Source organism: Bombina bombina, chromosome 4 (assembly GCF_027579735.1).
Source record: "Bombina bombina isolate aBomBom1 chromosome 4, aBomBom1.pri, whole genome shotgun sequence".
In the NCBI taxonomy this organism is placed as follows: Eukaryota; Metazoa; Chordata; class Amphibia; order Anura; family Bombinatoridae; genus Bombina; species Bombina bombina.
In genome coordinates this window covers 425,205,270-425,225,458 of record NC_069502.1, presented here as the reverse complement: position 1 = coordinate 425,225,458, position 20,189 = coordinate 425,205,270, and the positions used below count along the sequence as shown (strand labels likewise).

Here is a 20,189-nt window from a genome sequence, read left to right as displayed (position 1 = left end):
TTCTGCTTGTTATTATTCACATTGAAAAAGGCCACTACTTGGGTCCAAACTAGTTTGTGTTTTTTATTAGTGATATTGCATGTTTTTACACCCCTGGCACCTGATGCGACGACTGCAGCTATCGGCCAGGAAACAGGAGGGGGATTGCATGCTCTTTTGATCTCAGTTGATTATTACTTTGGTTGGTGGGGTTTCATTCATTTATTATATAGAGGTTGTTTCCTCATTTTTACATTTAATTATTAAAAGTTATTTTTTGATTCCTTACTACTTAGACTAGGAAAGAGTGCTCATTAAACCCTTAACCTTTATTCTTTACTTATATTGTTAAATCCTGTTTTTTGGGGTAGCACCTGACTGTTACGTTTAGCTCAATCTTTTTTCCAGGGTTACTGGGTCCTAGTGCCAGTACAATTTTCTTATTATTGTTGTATTAAAGGGACCTTGAAGGCCACCTCTTTTCAGAATGCATTTTAACAGTTTTTCAACACTAGAGGGTGTTAGTTCATGTATTTCATATAGATAACACTGTGCTCGTGCACGTGAAGTTATCTGGGAGCAGGCACTGATTGGCTAAACTGCAAGTCTGTCAAAAGAACTGAAATAAAGGGGCAGTTTGCAGAGGCTTAGATACAAGATAATCAGAGGTTAAAAGTATATTAATATAACTGTTGTTTATGCAAAACTGGGAATGGGTAATAAAGGGATTATCTATCTTTTAAAACAATAGAAATTATCTTTAATACACAGGCAAAAGTGTCACAGTCAAATTATGTGCAAAGTGGAATTGTGGGTAATAAGACATTTTGGAGTCACGATATTGCCTTTGGGGCAGAATTTCTCATCTAAACCATCCAAGTTTGATTCATTTACTGAAGAAAGAAGCTTCTAAAATGTTGGCATATATGTGAGTCTTGAGGTCTAATCTTTTATTTTATTAAAGGGATATTTAATCCAGTTTTTTCTTTCATAGTTCAGATAGAGCATGCAATTTTAAGTAATTTTCTAATTTACTCCTATTATCAATTTTTCTTCATTCTCTTAGTATCTTTATTTGAAAAGCAGGAATGTAAGCTTAGGAGCCATCCCGTTTTTTGTTCAGAACCTGGGTAGCGTTTGCTGATTAGTGGCTGCAGAAACCAAGAGAACAAAGAAAATGTATATAGTATAATATATCTAAAGGTGCCTTGCTAAAAGGCAAAGCATAATATTCTAATTGGATTAGAATGCAAGAAAATACTCATGTCGGATACATCAAATCAACATTTCTTAAATTTGAAGACAACATTATTTTGGACTCAAATATGTCATTTCTTTAAGCTACAGAAATTTCTTGAAGCTACAATTATTTCTGAACAAAATGTTATTGGAAAAAAATCTGAACAGAATTGACTTTCTTTAGGCTATGTCCATATTTTCCAAAAGCAAGTATAGGGGTTAGAACACAGAATCACGTTTCCAAGGCAACTAGTTGTAATATGTCAGCTCTTTAGCATAATCTTTAAATCATCATTTAGATTAGTAAAGCATTATAAAGACACATTCCACTGTAGCAATATAGGAGTGAATTTGGTGAATATAAACATGTTTATGTTTTCAGAAACAAGCAATGTAACTCATTATTGTAAAAATCTCATTTATTGTAAAAAGATTAACTCTATAAAACAAATCCATAAAAAGTTATTCAATACAGAAAGACAAGATACATTGTATTAAAGCTATGTTTACAAATTATCCTCCTTTAGTTTCATTTCAACCTGGAAAAAAAGCTATTTATTTCTGTGTTTACAAAACTAACAATGCATTACATTAAATCCAGGCAAACTAGATTCATACAAAAATGATACTAAACCCTATCATTTTACATTGTCCTAAGGGAAGACAAAAATAGGATTACTTTTATCTATATAAAATAAGAAACAATACATACAAAATACTATTACTAGAATATCTGGGATATGATCATTTAAATGATAACTATTTAACTGACTAACTTATAAATGTCTAGGTATTTGTACTACTTAGTTTTTACATGGTTCTATATATAGAATTTTGTTTTCATTGTTAACCTATGCTCCATGAAATTCAGTATTATTGTTTATAACATTTGTAAGGACCGAAGCATCTTCTTTAGAAAAAAAAAAAACCCCACAAGGGCAAATATTCATTTTTTCAAGACAGAGGTTAGAAAAGTTCAGAAAGTATTAATTTTCTGAAAGGACAGTATATATATATATATATATATATATATATATATATATATATATATATATATATGTGTGTGTGTGTACTTTTTCCAAGTGGATTAGGCACTCCAAACAAGTAAGTTGTACTCACTGCTACTTTATTTTGTGGTGAGTTACATCCAACATTTCAGCCCCACCACAAAATAAAGTAACAGTGTTTTTGAAGAAACACTAAGGGGTCCATTTATCATTGTGCGAACGGACATGATCTGCTATAGCAAACCATTTCCGCCGTACATCGATAAACAGCATATGCTGTCGGCATTTATCATTGCACCAGCAGTTCTTGTGAACTGCTGGTGCAATACTGCCCCCTGCAGATTCGCGGCCAATCGGCTGATAGCAGGGGGTGTCAATCAACCCAATTGTATTCAATCGGGTTGATTTCTGTCCGCCACCTCAGAGCAGGTGGACAGGTTATGGAGCAGAGGTCTTTAGACCGTGGCTTGATAACTTGTGTTTCTAGTTCGCCAAAAACACGGGGCATCAAGCTCCTTTCGGAGCTTGATAAATAGACCCCTGCGTCTTCTTTCGTGAAATATATATGTGTATATATATATATATATATATATATATATATATAGGTGAGCCTTCCAGCATTAGTGACTGTACGACATCCAATACTTGTGTAATACATGGCAAAACAGGCTAATGATGGTTAATGTATTCTACTAACCAGGGACATGTGTTCTGTTTACCATAAAATCTATGTTTTACATTTCATTAAAATTAAGAAAAAACATATTGATAGTTAAGTGTGCTGTGTGACAGTTATCCCAGTCTACCTAGCTTCAAGATCAACTCAATTGCTGTCCTATCACAAGCATTTCAGCCATGTACGCAGCACCAAAAGCTTGACATCTTTATCACAACACCTGCCTTATCTAAGTGTAATCAGTTATAGAGCAATATAGTATGTTTGAATGAAAATCAAATAATTATTAGTAAGCAACCAAAATGCAGTTTGTAAATACTGCAAATTAAAGGCAAATTTTATATATGGCAAGTGCTCACGCTCACATGGCCCACTGAGTCAGTGGTGTCTCCGCTCTAGGGGTAGTGCACACTAGGCAGATGAGTGAGTATTAAAGGGTTAAGGAGGATCTCACAAGTTTAGTTCCCCCTGCACCTTTAATATTTAGCTTTGTGGTCATCTTTTGTGCTACAAATTTTATGCTTTAGAACCACCTTGATGATACGTCAATAAGCATTTTACAGATTGAGAAGCTTTCAACTAGGATCAATGACTCAGCTGCTTGTTATTTGGAAAATCACCACCTGGAAGCAGCGTCTTTTTGCCTAATTGTGCTTTTCACAGTGTATCTCTCTGGGCACATTGGGCAGAGAGTCCCCAATCACCCTTAGGGAGACATTTCCCAGGGTGATAATGTAATTTCTGTAAATAAATACTAAAAAGATAAGGAAATAAGTACCATGCGCTCACTTTTGTCCCTTCATGCACCTTGTGCATTGATTGGTATTTTCATGATGCTGCTGGCATTTAATACCAAAGTGTCCAAAGCTCATGACTATCTCTCACATATATCTATATTTTAATATCACACATTACTCCACATTTGTATGGACGTGGGTACCTTTTGGACACACTATTTTCCTTTAAATTGGTAATATTGTTTTTTTTTAAGAATTATCCTGTTTTTTAACACCTAAAACAATAGATTTTGTAAAGGTTAAAAGTTTACTGCCAGAGAGGGTTGCAGTGCACTGCAGCCATGTAATACAAATACTGCATAAACCACTGACAAGATACCTTTCTTAGTAAATGATGCCCATTTTATTTTGGTGCATGCAAATATCAATTTATTCCATACAATAAACACTATTTATTAACTGTATTAAAACAGCAGTCTACAGAAGATTTGTTCTGTTCATTCTTTACCTATTTTTTAGTGTAACAGCTTATGTTTGAACATTTGCTAAATAACTGCTCTGTAGTTATATTTACTAAACTGGAGGTTTTCTCTCCAAAGAGAAATTCTAACAAGTCTCTGTGTTATTATACAGAGCCTGCTCGCTGATGTGCATTACATTTATCTTCCCTAATAAATATGATCCATGCAGTGATAATGGGAAATGCAAATAAACCCATTCCCCAGATATTCTAAATCTTTATTTGTAAGCAGTATTTATGACACAATGGTGTTCAGGATTCTAATAATTGTTGCACAATGTTTGTTAGGTAATGTCCTTTGTTAAAGGGACATTCCAGTCAAAATATAAATGCACATATATTTATTACATCTTTGAATAGAAACATATTTGCAATATTCATGTATTGGCAAAAATGCTTCTAGTAAGAATTATCACTGTTTTAGTGGTAACATTTTTCTCTGCACGTGCATGTGAAGCTAGATAGTATCAATGCAGCCACATTTTAATTAATGCAGCTGATCAGATCATCAGTGGGGCTTGTATCATGTCAGCAATTAACAAATCCAGTCATTACAAGATGGTACAAGCACCTTAGGCTCTCAGAGCAAGTGTTATGTTTAAAATGCTGGTGCATAGAGCATACTTAAACACACTTTTGAAATAGCTTTTATTAGAAGCTTTTTTTCTAATGCATGTATATTACAAAATTGCTTTGTTTCAATACCAAAATGCACCCATGTGGTTTTCAATTTTGGCTGGAATATCCCTTTAAGTTTTAATCAGATGATTTGTGAATATTAGTAAGTTGTTGTGGAGAATGACCATAAGATACATTAGTATTACTATTTACAGTAGAGAGACTATCAGTATTCACTGCTTATACACATTTTGCCAATAGTTAATTCTTACATTGGTTGCAACTCTGTTTCCCTTGTTGTTAAATGGGACATCTGTGTGGGAAGGAAGGTAGGTTGTGCTGGACTATGCTATGTGCATTTCTCATAATTAATCAATTAATGTCGGAGGGTAAATGGATCACTATGGCAGTGTGAAATAAGCTTATTGGGTCTGAATTTTATTGATAATATTCAGCATCACTTTTATTACACGTAGTCTTTTCCTGATGGAGGTGCGTTCTTGTTGTAGCCTCTTGATGGAGGGTAGGAGGTCTCTTTTCTGGGGCACGAGCAGCACAACAAGGCACCACCCAGAATGGCCAGAGCAGCTGCAGCCCATCCAATGAATAGAGCTGGTCCAAATTCGTACCTTAAGGGATCAAAGATAATCATTAGTGGATTTAGAAGAATCTTTAGATGAAAATGCTTTTAATTGGCAGGTATATTGGCATAAAGGCTATTTAGATTTAAGAGGAGTAGTCAAGTTTTAGTGATCTGTTATAAATGATATAATCTTGACCCTTCTTTACAATGTATTGCTTTAAAATTAGCTCGCGTAAAATTCTTTCTTTCTTTCTTTGTTTAAAAGACAGTTTTAATATTTTAGGAAAGACAAACAGACCGACTGCAGTATCTAGAAATGTTACACCCAGTAGAAGCAATTTTAAGGTTTTAATACATTTTATTTGCTTTCTATGGCCTAGATTATGAGTTGTGCGTTAGCCTTAAAAAGCAGCGTTAAGAGGTCCTAACGTAGCTTTTTAACGCCCGCTGGTATTACTAGTCTTGAAGGTACAGGTGTACCGCTCACTTTTTTGGCCAGACTCGAAAATACCGCAAATCCACTTAAGTCAATTGCGTATCCTATATTTTCAATGGCACTTGTATAGCGCCGGTATTACGAGTCTTCGTAAAAGTGAGCGGTACACCCTCTCCTGTCAAGCCTGGTACCGCATTTTAAAGTCAGTAGTTAAGAGTTTTACACTACAACGCCGTAGCATAAAACTCTTAACTAAAGTGCTAAAAAGTACACTAACACCTATAAACAACCTATTAACCCCTAAACTGAGGCCCCCCCCCCACATCGCAAACACTAAAAGAAATATTTTAACCCCTAATATGCCAAACCGGACATCGCTGCCACTATAATAAATATATTAACCCCTAAACCACCGCACTCCCGCATCACAAACACTATTTAAATATTATTAACCCCTAATCTGCCGGCCCTAACATCGCCACCACCTACCTACATTTATTAACCCCTAATCTTCCGCCACCAACGTCACCGCCACTATAATAAAGTTATTAACCCCTAAACCTAAGTCTAACCCTTACCCTAGCACCCCTTAACTTAATATAATTTAAATAAAATTACTACAATTAACTAAATTATTCCTATTTAAAACTAAATACCTATAAAATAAACCCTAAGATAGCTACATTATAACTAATAGTTACATTGTAGCTATCTTAGGGTTTATTTTTATTTTACAGGCAACTTTGTATTTATTTTAACTAGGTACAATAGTTATTAAATAGTTATTAACTATTTAATAACTACCTAGTTAAAATAAAGACAAATTTACCTGTAAAATAAAACCTAACCTAAGTTACAATTACACCTAACACTACACTACAATTAAATTAATTACCTAAATTAAATACAATTAAATAAAATTATCTAAATTACAAAAACAAACACTAAATTACAGAAAATAATAAAGAAATTACAAGATTTTTAAACTAATTACACCTAATCTAATCCCCTAACAAAATAAAAAAAGCCCCCCCAAAATAAAAAAAAAGCTCTACCCTACACTAAATTACAAATAGGGCCTTTTGCAGGGCATTGCCCCAAAGTATTCAGCTCTTTTACCTGAAAAAAAATTACAATTCCCCCCCACATTAAAACCCACCACCCACACAACCAACCCTACTCTAAAACCCACCCAATACCCCCTTAAAAAAACCACCCCCCTGAAGATCACCCTACCAGGAGACATCTTCACCCAACTGTGCCGAAGTCCTCAATGAAGCCGGGAGAAATCTTCATCCAACCGGGCAGAAGTGGTCCTCCAGACGGGCAGAAGTCTTCATCCAGATGGCATCTTCTATCTTCATCCATCCGGCGCGGAGCGGGTCCATCTTCAAGACATCCGACGCAGAGCATCCTCTTCTTTCCACGGCCGACGACTGAATGAAGGTTCCTTTAAATGACGTCATCCAAGATGGCGTCCCTTCAGTTCTGATTGGTTGAAATAATTCTATCAGCCAATCGGAATTAAGGTAGAAAAAATCCTATTGGCTGATGCAATCAGACAATAGGATTGAGCTGGCATTCTATTGGCTATTCCAATCAGTCAATAGAATGCCAGTTTAATCCTATTGGCTGATTGCATGTCTTGAAGATGGACCCCGCTCCGCGCCGGATGGATGAAGATAGAAGATGCCATCTGGATGAAGACTTCTGCCGTCTGGAGGACCACTTCTGCCGGAATCGTTAGGTTTTTTTAAGGGGGGATTGGGTGGGTTTTAGAGTAGGGTTGGTTGTGTGGGTGGTGGGTTTTAATGTTGGGGGGATTGTCATTTTTGTTTTCAGGTAAAAGAGCTGATTACTTTGTGGCAATACCCCGCAATCCAGATGGCATCTTCTATCTTCATCCATCCGGCACGGAGCGGGTCCATCTTCAAGACATCCGACACGGAGCATCCTCTTCTTTCCATGGCTGATGACTGAATGAAGATTCCTTTAAGTGACGTCATCCAAGATGGCTTCCCTTCAATTCTGATTGGCTGATAGAATTCTATCAGCCAATCGGAATTAAGGTAGAAAAAATCCTATTTGCTGATGCAATCAGCCAATAGGATTGAAGTTCAATCCTATTGGCTGATCCAATCAGCCAATAGGATTGAGCTGGCATTCTATTGGCTGTTCCAATCAGTCAATAGAATGCCAGTTTAATCCTATTGGCTGATTGCATGTCTTGAAGATGGACCCGCTCCGCGCCGGATGGATGAAGATAGAAGATGCCATCTGGATGAAGACTTCTGCCGTCTGGAGGACCACTTCTGCCGGATTCGTTGAGGACTTCGGACCGGTTGGGTGAAGACTTCTCACGGTAAGGTGATCTTCAAGGGGTTAGTGTTAGGTTTTTTTAAGGGGGGATTGGGTGGGTTTTAGAGTAGGGTTGGTTGTGTGGGTGGTGGGTTTTAATGTTGGGGGGGATTGTCATTTTTGTTTTCAGGTAAAAGAGCTGATTACTTTGTGGCAATGCCCCGCAAAAGGCCCTTTTAAGGGCTATTTGTAATTTAGTGTAGGTAAGGGGTATTTTTTATTTTGGGGGGGCTTTTTTATTTTGTTAGGGGTATTAGATTAGGTGTAATTAGTTTAAAAATCTTTTAATTTCTTTATTATTTTCTGTCATTTAGTGGGGGGTTTTTTGTACTTTAGATAATTTTATTTAATTGTAATTAATTGTATTTAATTTAAGTAATTAATTTAATTGTAGTGTTAGGTGTAATTGTAACTTAGGTTAGGTTTTATTTTACAGGTAAATTTGTCTTTATTTTAACTAGGTAGTTATTAAATAGTTAATAACTATTTAATAACTATTCTACCTAGTTAAAATAAATACAAAGTTGCCTGTAAAATAAAAATAAACCCTAAGCTAGCTGCAATGTAACTATTAGTTATATTGTAGCTAGCTTATGGTTTATTTTATAGGTAATTATTTAGTTTTAAATAGGAATTATTTAGTTAATTGTAGTAATTTTATTTAGATTTATTTAAATTATATTTAAGTTAGGGGGTGTTAGGGTTAGGGTTAGACTTAGGTTTAGGGGTTAATAACTTTATTATAGTGGCGACGACGTTGGGGGAGGCAGATTAGGGGTTCATAAGTATAATGTAGGTGGCGGCGGTGTCCGGAGCGGAAGATTAGGGGTTAATAATATAATGCAGGTATCGGCGATATTGGGGGCGGCAGATTAGGGTTTAATAAGTGTAAGGTTAGGGGTGTTTAGACTCGGGGTTCATGTTAGGGTATTAGATGTAGACATAAATGTATTTTTCCCATAGGAATCAATGGGGCTGAGTTAGGAGCTTTACGCTGCTTTTTTGCAGGTGTTAGGTTTTTTCAGCCGGCTCTCCCCCATTGATTCCTATGGGTAAATCGTGCACGAGCACGTTTTTCCAGCTCACTGCTAATGTAAGCAGCGCTGGTATTGAGGTGAGATGTGTAGCATAATTTTGCTCTACACTCACTTTTTTGCGGCTAACGTCGGGTTTGTAAAAACCCGTAATACCAGCGCTGTCTGTAAGTGAGCGGTGAGCATAAACTGCTCGTTAGCACCGCACAGCCTCTAACGCAAAACTTGGAATCTAGGCGTATATGTTTATAAAGTTCTGCTAAGAAAATATTTTACAAACTCTTACTCTAAACATAGACTATAGTATGCTATTTGTTATATTTAGGAACTATTTGGATGTATATGTGCCACATGGTCCTGGGCTTTATGAACAGTTGGATATCTGTCTGTCTGTCTATCTCTCTATACATCTGACTATACATCAGCTGGGCATCTATGCAAACATGTCTTCTGTTTGCCTTGATGCCCAGCTGATGTATAGATAGATGTTAGGCTGTAAAAACAGTGCTTGTGCAGTTTGACAATTGGCTCCCTTAAAGGGACATGAAACCCACATTTTTTCTTTCATGATTCAGAAAGAGCATACAATTTTTAAACAACTTTACAATTTACTTCTATTGTTTAATTTGCTTCCTTCTCTTGTTATACTTTGTTAAAAGGTTTCTCTAGGAAAGTTTAGACGCAACAAAGAACCTAGGTTCTAGCTGCTGATTGGTGGCTGCATTTATATATACCGAATGTCATTGGCTCACCCATGTGTTCAGTTAGAAACCAGTCACCATTGCTGTGCCTTCAACAAATGATATCAAGAGAATGAAGCAAATAGAAGTAAATTGGAAAGTTGTTTAAAACTGTATGTTCTACCTAAATCATTAAATATTTTTTTGGGGGTTTTATGTCCCTTTAATCATTGGATACCACCCACATAGATAGCCACATTAACCAACCAGGTAGGCTTAAACATAACACAAAATGTCAATAGCCAAAGCAAAACACCACATCCTTTAGGTCTAATGAACAAAACAAGGCACATATTCATTAATTTCCTCTAATTGGAATATTCCACACATGGTATGTTAAAATGTGTTTGTATTTAGGTATGTGTATGTTGCATATAAATTATATTGTGAATACCATGTATAGATTAAGATGGATCTAAAGGCATATTAATACAGATTACAGGGTGAATAAAAATACAACTAATTTTACTTTTATTACTGGTTCACCTAACACAATTTTATAGTTGGTAAATATCCAACCATTTCTATTAGAGGAAGAAATGCTCTAATAGCATTGAAGATGATGTTTAAAGATGGAAACATTGAAAAACATGATTTTTTTTACTAGAATACAGTTGAACTTACTTGGCGGGTGATAGAACGTTGTAGAAATCTCTTGCAATTCTATTTCCAAACCATGCTGTTGCTATCAGGACACAGAGACCTAACAAAAGAATCCTTACAATCAAAACAAGAACAGCAGATCTAGTGATTGCTCTAAAAATAATAATAATGCAACACATACAGTGCATATAAATGTCATGGTTCTAGGAACCATTCAATGCTCGTTTGCATGCTTTTTCTTACATTGTCATAGAAAGGTAAAATAAAAACAGACATACAGTGTGTGTTTGTATATATATATATATATATTTTTTTTTAAAGATTTCAATGACTGATAATCAAACACAATAATGAAAATTCTGTTTTCAATAGGGTTGTTTCTGAGGGTTTATTTGCTTAGATTATTTCTTTCTATATTCTGTTTTGCACATTATTTTCAAACACATTCTGTTTTTTTCTATATGCATAAAAAATAAGTAGGAAGTAGAGGAGGGAAAATTCCAAAAGAGAGAATCTGGATGGTATTTAAATGTAAAAACATTGTATACATTTTTTTTTTCACTTTACCAGCTTCTAGGCAGCGGCGTACCTTGTCTTATTGGAAATCAGCCACCAATGACATGTGTTTGTTTAGTTGGGATAGTATAGAGCAGTCCAGTAATAATGGAGAGATAGTTATGTTGTAGTGCTATGTTGTACATGGACACAGAGAGTTCTATGAGCTAGTTTTACCTTAGACTGGCTGCCTATCACTAAATTGAAAGTATATTTATTTTGAGCTACGTTAAATTATCCAGACTCTATGTGATGAATGATACACAATGAAGACTATAGATAATTTACCAGCAATCACGAAGAGAGCGCCACCTGCAATTCCAACCTTCGCCTTTTTAACTTCATCATCTTGAAGGCAGGTCAGGCATTTCATCCCCACAGCTGCAATGCACACAGCAAAGAAGCCTATAAGGATCCCACAGATCATGAGGGCTCGTGTTGACTGCATTGTGCCTGTAAAAACACAGAAGAGGTTTGTTTTCGGCCTTAATATATTTTACATCTATTTTCTGGCTTAGTGAATTTAAACAAAAGTATTATTTATTATATGTCACATAGTATAAACAAGTTAAAACATATTTAATTATCTGATATATTGCTAATATTGTACTCATATAACTCTAGATATGTCAACTGGCATGAGATACAAGTTACTGATAATCCTTCATCCAGGACTGCAATAGGTTGGGGGTTTTGTTCTTCCTGCATCCTTGATTACCCTGTTTACATCTTGGTTTCTGTTAAAGAAACCTGGGACCGACCTAGACCCCCAAAAACATTGTAATGCCACTCCAAAATACCCATCCACATCCGCAAACTACTCAGTTTCTGTGTTATCACCCCTCTCAACTATGCTCTTGGCTTGCGCAGACTTTTGGTGCTTTGATTGCCCAATCTGAGCCCCAAGCCTCCTGGTCCTGCCAACAGAGGAATTACATGCTGATGTAGACTATATGATTCTTTCAATTTCTCCTTTAACCCCTTCATGGCTGAATAATAGTGTTCATATCGGAACAATGTTCCAATGTAAACACTATTTTTAAAAATTTAATTAAGTGAACATTGATGTGATTGGGTGATTTCAAGCTGCTAGGCACGCCCCCAGGCCGATCCTTGCCTATATAAAAGGGGGAAGCTGCAGGGCGCTATATATAGTAGGATGTTCCATGCCGTCCTAACGGCATTAAAACCAAGCGTCCTAACAGCATGAAGGGGTTATTTAGTGGTTTATTGAATATAACATTTTGGTTTGCAGACAGCATTTCTTTTACGTTTACTGATCTGTAATTAGAAACCTTCACAAACAAATGCCCTTACAGTAATTTAGAAAAATCTAGCTGGGAAAAGATAAGGATATATTTATTTACCCCTTAGCCAGACAGGTCTACAATGCATTAGTGACTTCTATTGGTTAAAGGGACACTGAACCCAATTTTTTTCTTTCGTGATTCGGATAGAGCATGCAATTTTAAACAACTTTCTAATGTACACCTATTATCAATTTTTCTTTGTTCTCTTGCTTTCTTTATTTAAAAAGGAAGGCATCTAAGCTATTTTTTTTGTTCAGACCATGGAAAACACTTTTTTATTGGTAGGTGAATTTACCCACCAATCAGCAAGAACAACACAGTGTGATCACCAAAAAATGGGCTGGCATCTAAACTTACATTCTTGCATTTCAAATAAAGATACCAAGAGAATGAAAAGAATGTGATAATATGAGTAAATTAGAAAGTTGCTTAAAATTGCATGCTCTATCTGAATCACAATAGAAACAATTTGGGTTCAGTGTCTCTTTAAAGGTACATAAAAAAGTAAAAATTAAGCCTTCATGGATCAAACAGAGCATGCAATTTTCTTTTTACTCACTATAATAAATTGACTTCATTTTCTTGGTATCCTTTATTAACCTTTTCCTTTTGCACTTTTATGTCCCTTTAAGGAAGCATGAGCAATACAATAAAGACTTGTGTAAAGGATATACATTTGACACTGTTTAAACCTTCAGATAAATTTTGTTATTGTTACATTTATTTTACAAGTTTAAGATAAAGGGGAAACAAATCCCTTTTAAAATGTCATATACATTTTTAGGCATTTGCACTATTATTTTTGGTTTTGGTTGTGTTATGTTTTTGCACATTCGATGTTAAGGGATGAAGTAATAACTTTTTTAAATATTTGGGCAAGTCTTCCCTTTGTAAAGTAGCAACATGCTTAAAATGTAAGCAGGTTTGAACTAGAAATCCTGTTTTCACTAGAAATTCATTCACTATACTCTGAGACAAAATTCTTTCTTATAAAATCATTACATATGGGTTTTATAGATTTCTGGTGGGAGAAAGAAGAGTATACATGGTGTAAAGTGATTTCATAGAAATAACACATTCTACCTGAACACAACCCCTAGTATGTTTTTAAATATATTTTTTAAGTGTCAATTACTTATCATAGAGAAAAGCTGTAATAGAAAACTCTCCAGGACCAGTTAACAACATTCAGTCATTATTACTCCTCCTCATACAGCTCACATTTTGTGTGTGCTTGCATTCCTCAGACCTTTCTTGGCACAGCCCTTTCTACTTCTGAAATCTAAACTACTTGACATCTTTCTGAAGCTGCATCGATTTAAAGGGAATCTTTCATCTTATTTAATGTGTTTTTTTTTTTTTTGAACAATCACTTAAAACCCAGCACAAGCCTCTTAGACACATATTTAAAATGATGTTAAACTCATAAAAGTGAAACAATTCCATTAGACTTTAATTTAATAATTTACTTCATACTCATATAAAAGTGCACTTTAATATTTTTCCTGCTCTTCCTTTAATTGAAATGTAAATAAAATATTTTCCACTTGCCTCAGTGAACATTCCATGTAATGTAGAACCCTTACCCACCTACATTCTGCAAAGTGATTGTTTGATATCTGCAGGAGTTAATTTAAATCTGCCCCAATTGGCAAAAGCAAATTAGGCAAATTTTAATAACAAAAAAACAATTGTTGAATGCTTTTAGAATATTATCTTTGTATGCAGACCTGATGCATATAACATTACTTGAATATCACCTAAACTGCAATAGATTAGGCTAGCTGTAAATTATTTTGTCCACTGCTTTTGGAAATCACTATGCAGTATGTAGTTAGTTTATACAATGTAAAGTATTTCACTTAGATAAGAAACCCAACATTTTTCTTTTATGATTGAGTTATAGCATTCAATTGTATTTTTCTCATGGTATTTTTTGTTGAAAAAAGCATACTTAGGTAGGTAAGTGTATGTGTCTGGAGCACTTAATGTCCGTGCTCCTGACACGTGCACACTCCTGATCTTACCTATCTGTTTTTCAACAAAGATACCAAGAATAAAGTAAATTTGATTACAGAAGAAAACATTGTATGCTCCCTCTGAATCATAAAAGAAAAAAAATTGGGTTTCATGTCCGTTCAAACAAACTAGGGAGAATAGCACTGAAATATGTTTATTCCATCAGGCCTATCTTGTCTTGTTTTTACTTTACCGTAACTCCTGTACAGCACTGCAGAATTTGTTGGCAAATTACAAATTAAGATAATAGTGATAATAATACATTTGTAAAATACTTAGGCCTAGATTTGGAGTTTGGCGGTAAAAGGGCTGTTAACGCTCCGCGGGCTTTTTTCTGGCCGCACCATAAAATTAACTCTGGTATCGAGAGTTCAAACAAATGCTGCGTTAGGCTCCAAAAAAGGAGCGTAGAGCATTTTTTACCGCAAATGCAACTCTCGATACCAGAGTTGCTTACGGACGCGGCCGGCCTCAAAAACGTGCTCGTGCACGATTCCCCCATAGGAAACAATGGGGCAGTTTGAGCTGAAAAAAAACCTAACACCTACAAAAAAGCAGTGTTCAGCTCCTAACGCAGCCCCATTGTTTCCTATGGGGAAACACTTCCTACGTCTGCACCTAACACTCTAACATGTACCCCGAGTCTAAACACCCCTAACCTTACACTTATTAACCCCTAATCTGCCGCCCCCGCTATCGCTGACCCCTGCATATTTTTTTAAACCCCTAATCTGCCGCTCCGTACACCGCCGCAACCTACGTTATCCCTATGTACCCCTAATCTGCTGCCCTAACATCGCCGACCCCTATATTATATTTATTAACCCCTAATCTGTTCCGATCAGCCAATAGAATGCGAGCTCAATCTGATTGGCTGATTGGATCGGCCAATCGGATTGAACTAGATTCTGATTGGCTGATTCCATCAGCCAATCAGAAAATTCCTACCTTAATTCCGATTGGCTGATAGAATCCTATCAGCCAATCGGAATTCGAGGGACGCCATCTTGGATGACGTCCCTTAAAGGAACAGTCATTCGTCGTTCAGTCGTCGGTCCGGATGGATGTTCCGCGCTGGAGGTCTTCAGGATCCTGCCGCTTCACTCCGGATGGAAGAAGATCGAAGATGCCGCTTGGAGAAGATGTTTGCCGGTCCGGATGTCCTCTTCTTGCCGGATAGGAGGAAGACTTTGGAGCCTCTTCTGGACCTCTTCAGCACCGGATTATGGATCGCCAACCCCCGCTTGGGTTGGATGAAGATCTTGGAGCCAGGACGGATCGGTGATACCTGGATGGTGAAGACAAGGTAGGATGGGTGGTGGGTTGTAATGTTGGGGGGGGTATTGTATGTTTTTTTTTACAGTCAAAAGAGCTGAACTTCTTGGGGCATGCCCCGCAAAGGGCCCTGTTCAGGGCTGGTAAGGTAAAAGAGCTTGTAACTTTTTTAATTTAGAATAGGGTAGGGAATTTTTTATTTTGGGGGGCTTTGTTATTTTATTAGGGGGCTTAGAGTAGGTGTAATTAGTTTAAAATTGTTGTAATATTTTTCTTATGTTTGTAAATATTTTTTTATTTTCTGTAACTTAGTTATTTTTTATTTTTGTACTTTAGCTAGTTTATTTAATTGTATTTATTTGTAGGAATTGTGTTTAATTAATTTATTGATAGTGTAGTGTTAGGTTAATTGTAGGTAATTGTAGGTAGTTTATTTAATTATTTTATTGATAGGGTAGTGTTAGGTTTAATTATATCTTTGGTTAGGATTTATTTTACAGGTAAATTTGTTATTATTTTAACTAGGTAACTATTAAATAGTTCTTAACTATTTAATAGCTATTGTACCTGGTTAAAATAATTACAAAGTTGCCTGTAAAATAAATATTAATCCTAAAATAGCTATAATATAATTATAATTTATATTGTAGCTATATTAGGATTTATTTTACAGGTAAGTATTTAGCTTTAAATAGGAATCATTTATTTAATAAGAGTTAATTTATTTCGTTAGATGTAAATTATATTTAATTTAGGGGGGGTGTTAGTGTTAGGGTTAGACTTAGCTTTAGGGGTTAATCCATTTATTAGAATAGCGGTGAGCTCCGATCGGAAGATTAGGGGTTAATAATTGAAGGTAGGTGTCGGCGATGTTAGGGAGGGGCAGATTAGGGGTTAATACTATTTATGATAGGGTTAGTGAGGCGGATTAGGGGTTAATAACTTTATTATAGTAGCGCTCAGGTCCGCTCGGCAGATTAGGAGTTAATAAGTGTAGGCAGGTGTCGGCGACGTTGTGGGGGGCAGATTAGGGGTTAATAAATATAATATAGGGGTCGGCGGTGTTAGGGGTAGCAGATTAGGGGTACATAGGGATAACGTAGGTGGCGGCGCTTTGCGGTCGGAAGATTAGGGGTTAATTATTTAAGTAGCTGGCGGCGATGTTGTGGGGGGGCAGGTTAGGGGTTAATAAATATAATACAGGGGTCGGCGGGGTTAGGGGGCAGCAGATTAGGGGTACATAAATATAACGTAGGTGGCGGTCGGCAGATTAGGGGTTAAAAATTTTAATCGAGTGTCGGCGATGTGGGGGGGCCTCGGTTTAGGGGTACATAGGTAGTTTATGGGTGTTAGTGTACTTTAGAGTACAGTAGTTAAGAGCTTTATAAATCGGCGTTAGCCAGAAAGCTCTTAACTCCTGCTATTTTCAGGCGGCTGGAATTTTGTCGTTAGAGCTCTAACGCTCACTTCAGAAACGACTCTAAATACCGGCGTTAGAAAGATCCCATTGAAAATATAGGCTACGCAAATGGCGTAGGGGGATCTGCGGTATGGAAAAGTCGCGGCTGAAAAGTGAGCGTTAGACCCTTTAATCACTGACTCCAAATACCAGCGGGCGGCCAAAACCAGCGTTAGGAGCCTCTAACGCTGGTTTTGACGGCTACCGCCGAACTCCAAATCTAGGCCTTAGGTTACAGAATTTGCTTTTCACCCAATCTGATTAAGCTTTGTTCCCTTCCCTTAAATCTGAGTTTTCTTCTTTGCTTTAAGTAAAAATAACCTTGAAATGGTAATTAAAAAACATATGAAGGATCAATTGACTGTGGCAGTAAGATGCAGTGTAGGGAATCTCTAGTGTTTCTGCTCTGATCGATTGTTTTGGTGTTTTCAAATAATGAATTGTGACAATGATTTAGGGCTTGAAATTTAAAGTTACACGTAGGTCTAAGTTTTGCAATGTAGGAGAGACCTCTGCTGCTGTAACAGTTCTGAGGTCTGATTTTAAGTGTTTCTGGCTTACCCAGTATTGATGTTTGGTGCAGAGAGAAGTCTACTGATGTACAACTCTGACTTCATAATGAAGCAAAAGTGTAACAGAATGATTTCCTTTAAAGAAACATTAAACTCAAAGTATATACCAACAAGAACTGCACTGCAAAATAAATGCTTTAAAATAATTTAACTCTTATAGACAGAAGAGTTATCTCAATCAACAAGATTTAGCAAATCAAGAGCAGTTCAGGAATACAACCCTTGAAAAATATGGGGGGATTCATTTTCCTGGTATTTGTTGCTTTGGCCAATTATCGACAGTTGTAAATGAGCGCTTTTGAGAATATGCAATTGGGATTTCACCCGAATAGGGTGTTAGTTCCCCCCACCCCACACACACTTTTTTGTTTTTTTGACTTCTTTGGGGAATAGGTTAATGCGATTACAATTTTCAAAGTTCGGCTTATTGCGTGCATTAAGTTAGCGCACAAGCAAAACCTTTTTCCTTTCAGCTTGTAATATGAGTGCTACCTAACGTGTGCAAAAAGCTTACTTGTATCTGAGTTAGCGGGCGAGTGTTACTGCTCTACTTGTAATCTGGCCCTTTATGGGGAAAATAAATGTCAAGTTTAATGACCCTTTAATCTAGACTGCAGTTACAGTTCCATTTGTGGAAAATAAAGCACCATTTCCATGATATTATCAAAATGCTTTGAATATTCTTATGCATTTTAATAACTGTTTCACTAATACATGTTGCTTTTTTAACAAGATTAGTATTGATCTAGGCCCATGTTGGTTGAATTCAAGCCACCATTTCCCCGCCAAATGCAATCATTGTTAACTTTTTAACAAACTTTCACCTAGATTACGAGTTTTGCGTTAGAGGCTGTGCGTTGCTAACGAGCAGTTTATGCTCACCGTTCACTTACAGACAGTGCTGGTATTACGCGTTTTTACAAACCAGTGAAAAGTGAGCGTTGAGCCAAATTTTGCTCATTACCGCACTCCAATACCAGTGCTGCTTAAGTCAGTGGTGAGCTGGTGTAACGTGCTCGTGCATGATTTACCCTTAGGAATCAACAGGGAGAGCCGGCTGAAAAAAAAGTCTAACACCTGCCAAAAAGCAGTGTAAAACTCACTAACGCAGCCCCATTGATTCCTATGACATAAAATTTATGTCTACACCGAACACCCTAACATGATCCCCGAGTCTAAACATCCCTAATCTTACACGTATTAACCCCTAATCTGCTGCCCCTGACATCGCCGACACCTACATTATAATTATTAACCCCTAATCTACCGCTCCGGACACCGCCGCCACCTACATTATTCTTATGAACCCCTAATCTGCTGCCCCCAACATCGCTGACTCCTACATTATATTTATTAACCCTTAATCTGCTTCCCCAATGTCACCACCACCTACCTACATTTATTAACCCCTAATCTGCTGCCCCCAACGTCGCCGCCACTATAATAAACATATTAACCCCTAAACCACCGCACTTCCGCCTCACAAACAATACTTAAATATTATTAACCCCTAATCTGCCGGCCCTAACATCGCTGCCACCTACCTACATTTATTAACCCCTAATCTACCGCCCCCAACGTCACGCCACTATATTAACGTCATTAACCCCTAAACCTAAGTCTAACCCTAAACCTAACACCCCCAAACTTAAATATAATTAAAAGAAATCTAAATAAAATTACTATAATTAACTAAATTATTCCTATTTAAAACTAAATACTTAACTGTAAAATAAACCCTAAGCTAGCTACAATATAACTAATAGTTACATTGTAGCTATCTTAGGGTTTATTTTTATTTTACAGGCAAGTTTGTATTTATTTTAACTAGGTACAATAGTTATTAAATAGTTATTAACTATTTAATAACTACCCAGCTAAAATAAATACGAAAGTACCTGTAAAATAAAACCAAACCTAAGTTACAATTACACATAACACTACACTATAATTAAATTATTTCCCTAAATTAAAAACAATTAAATGCAATTAAATTATCTAAAGTACAAAAAAAACAAACACTAAATTACAGAAAATAATAAACAAATTACAAGATTTTTTAACTAATTACACCTAATCTAATCCCCCTAACAAAATAAAAAAAGCCCCCCCCCAAATAAAAAAGCCCTACCCTATACTAAATTACAAATAGCCCTTAAAAGGGCCTTTTGCGGGGCCATTGCCCCAAAGTAATCCGCTCTTTTACCTGTAAAAAAAAGTACAAATCCCCCCACAACATTAAAACCCACCACCCACACAACCAATCCTACTCTAAATCCCACCCAATACCCCCTTAAAAAAACCTAACGCTAACTCCTTGAAGATCACCTTACCGGGAGAAGTCTTCACCCAACTGGGCCAAAGTCCTCAACGAAGCCGGGAGAAGTCTTCATCCAAGCCGGGCGAAGTGGTCTTCCAGACGGGCAGAAGTCTTCATCCAGATGGCATTGTCTATCTTCATCTTGCATC

General features: G+C 36.5%; 1 protein-coding gene across 1 annotated transcript in view; it reads right to left on the bottom strand.

Annotated features, from left to right (window-relative positions):
- Positions 1-1,619: 1,619 nt before the first annotated feature.
- CLDN1 (claudin 1) overlaps positions 1,620-20,189 on the bottom strand; it is a 29,011-nt gene continuing 10,441 nt past the window's right edge. Inside the window, exons 2-4 of the mRNA XM_053710242.1 lie at positions 11,374-11,538; positions 10,552-10,630; positions 1,620-5,405 (exon numbers count right to left, since the gene is read on the bottom strand). Of these exons, the coding sequence (XP_053566217.1) occupies positions 5,243-5,405; positions 10,552-10,630; positions 11,374-11,538 (407 nt within the window). The 3' untranslated portion in view covers positions 1,620-5,242. The remainder of the gene's footprint in view (positions 5,406-10,551; positions 10,631-11,373; positions 11,539-20,189) is intronic.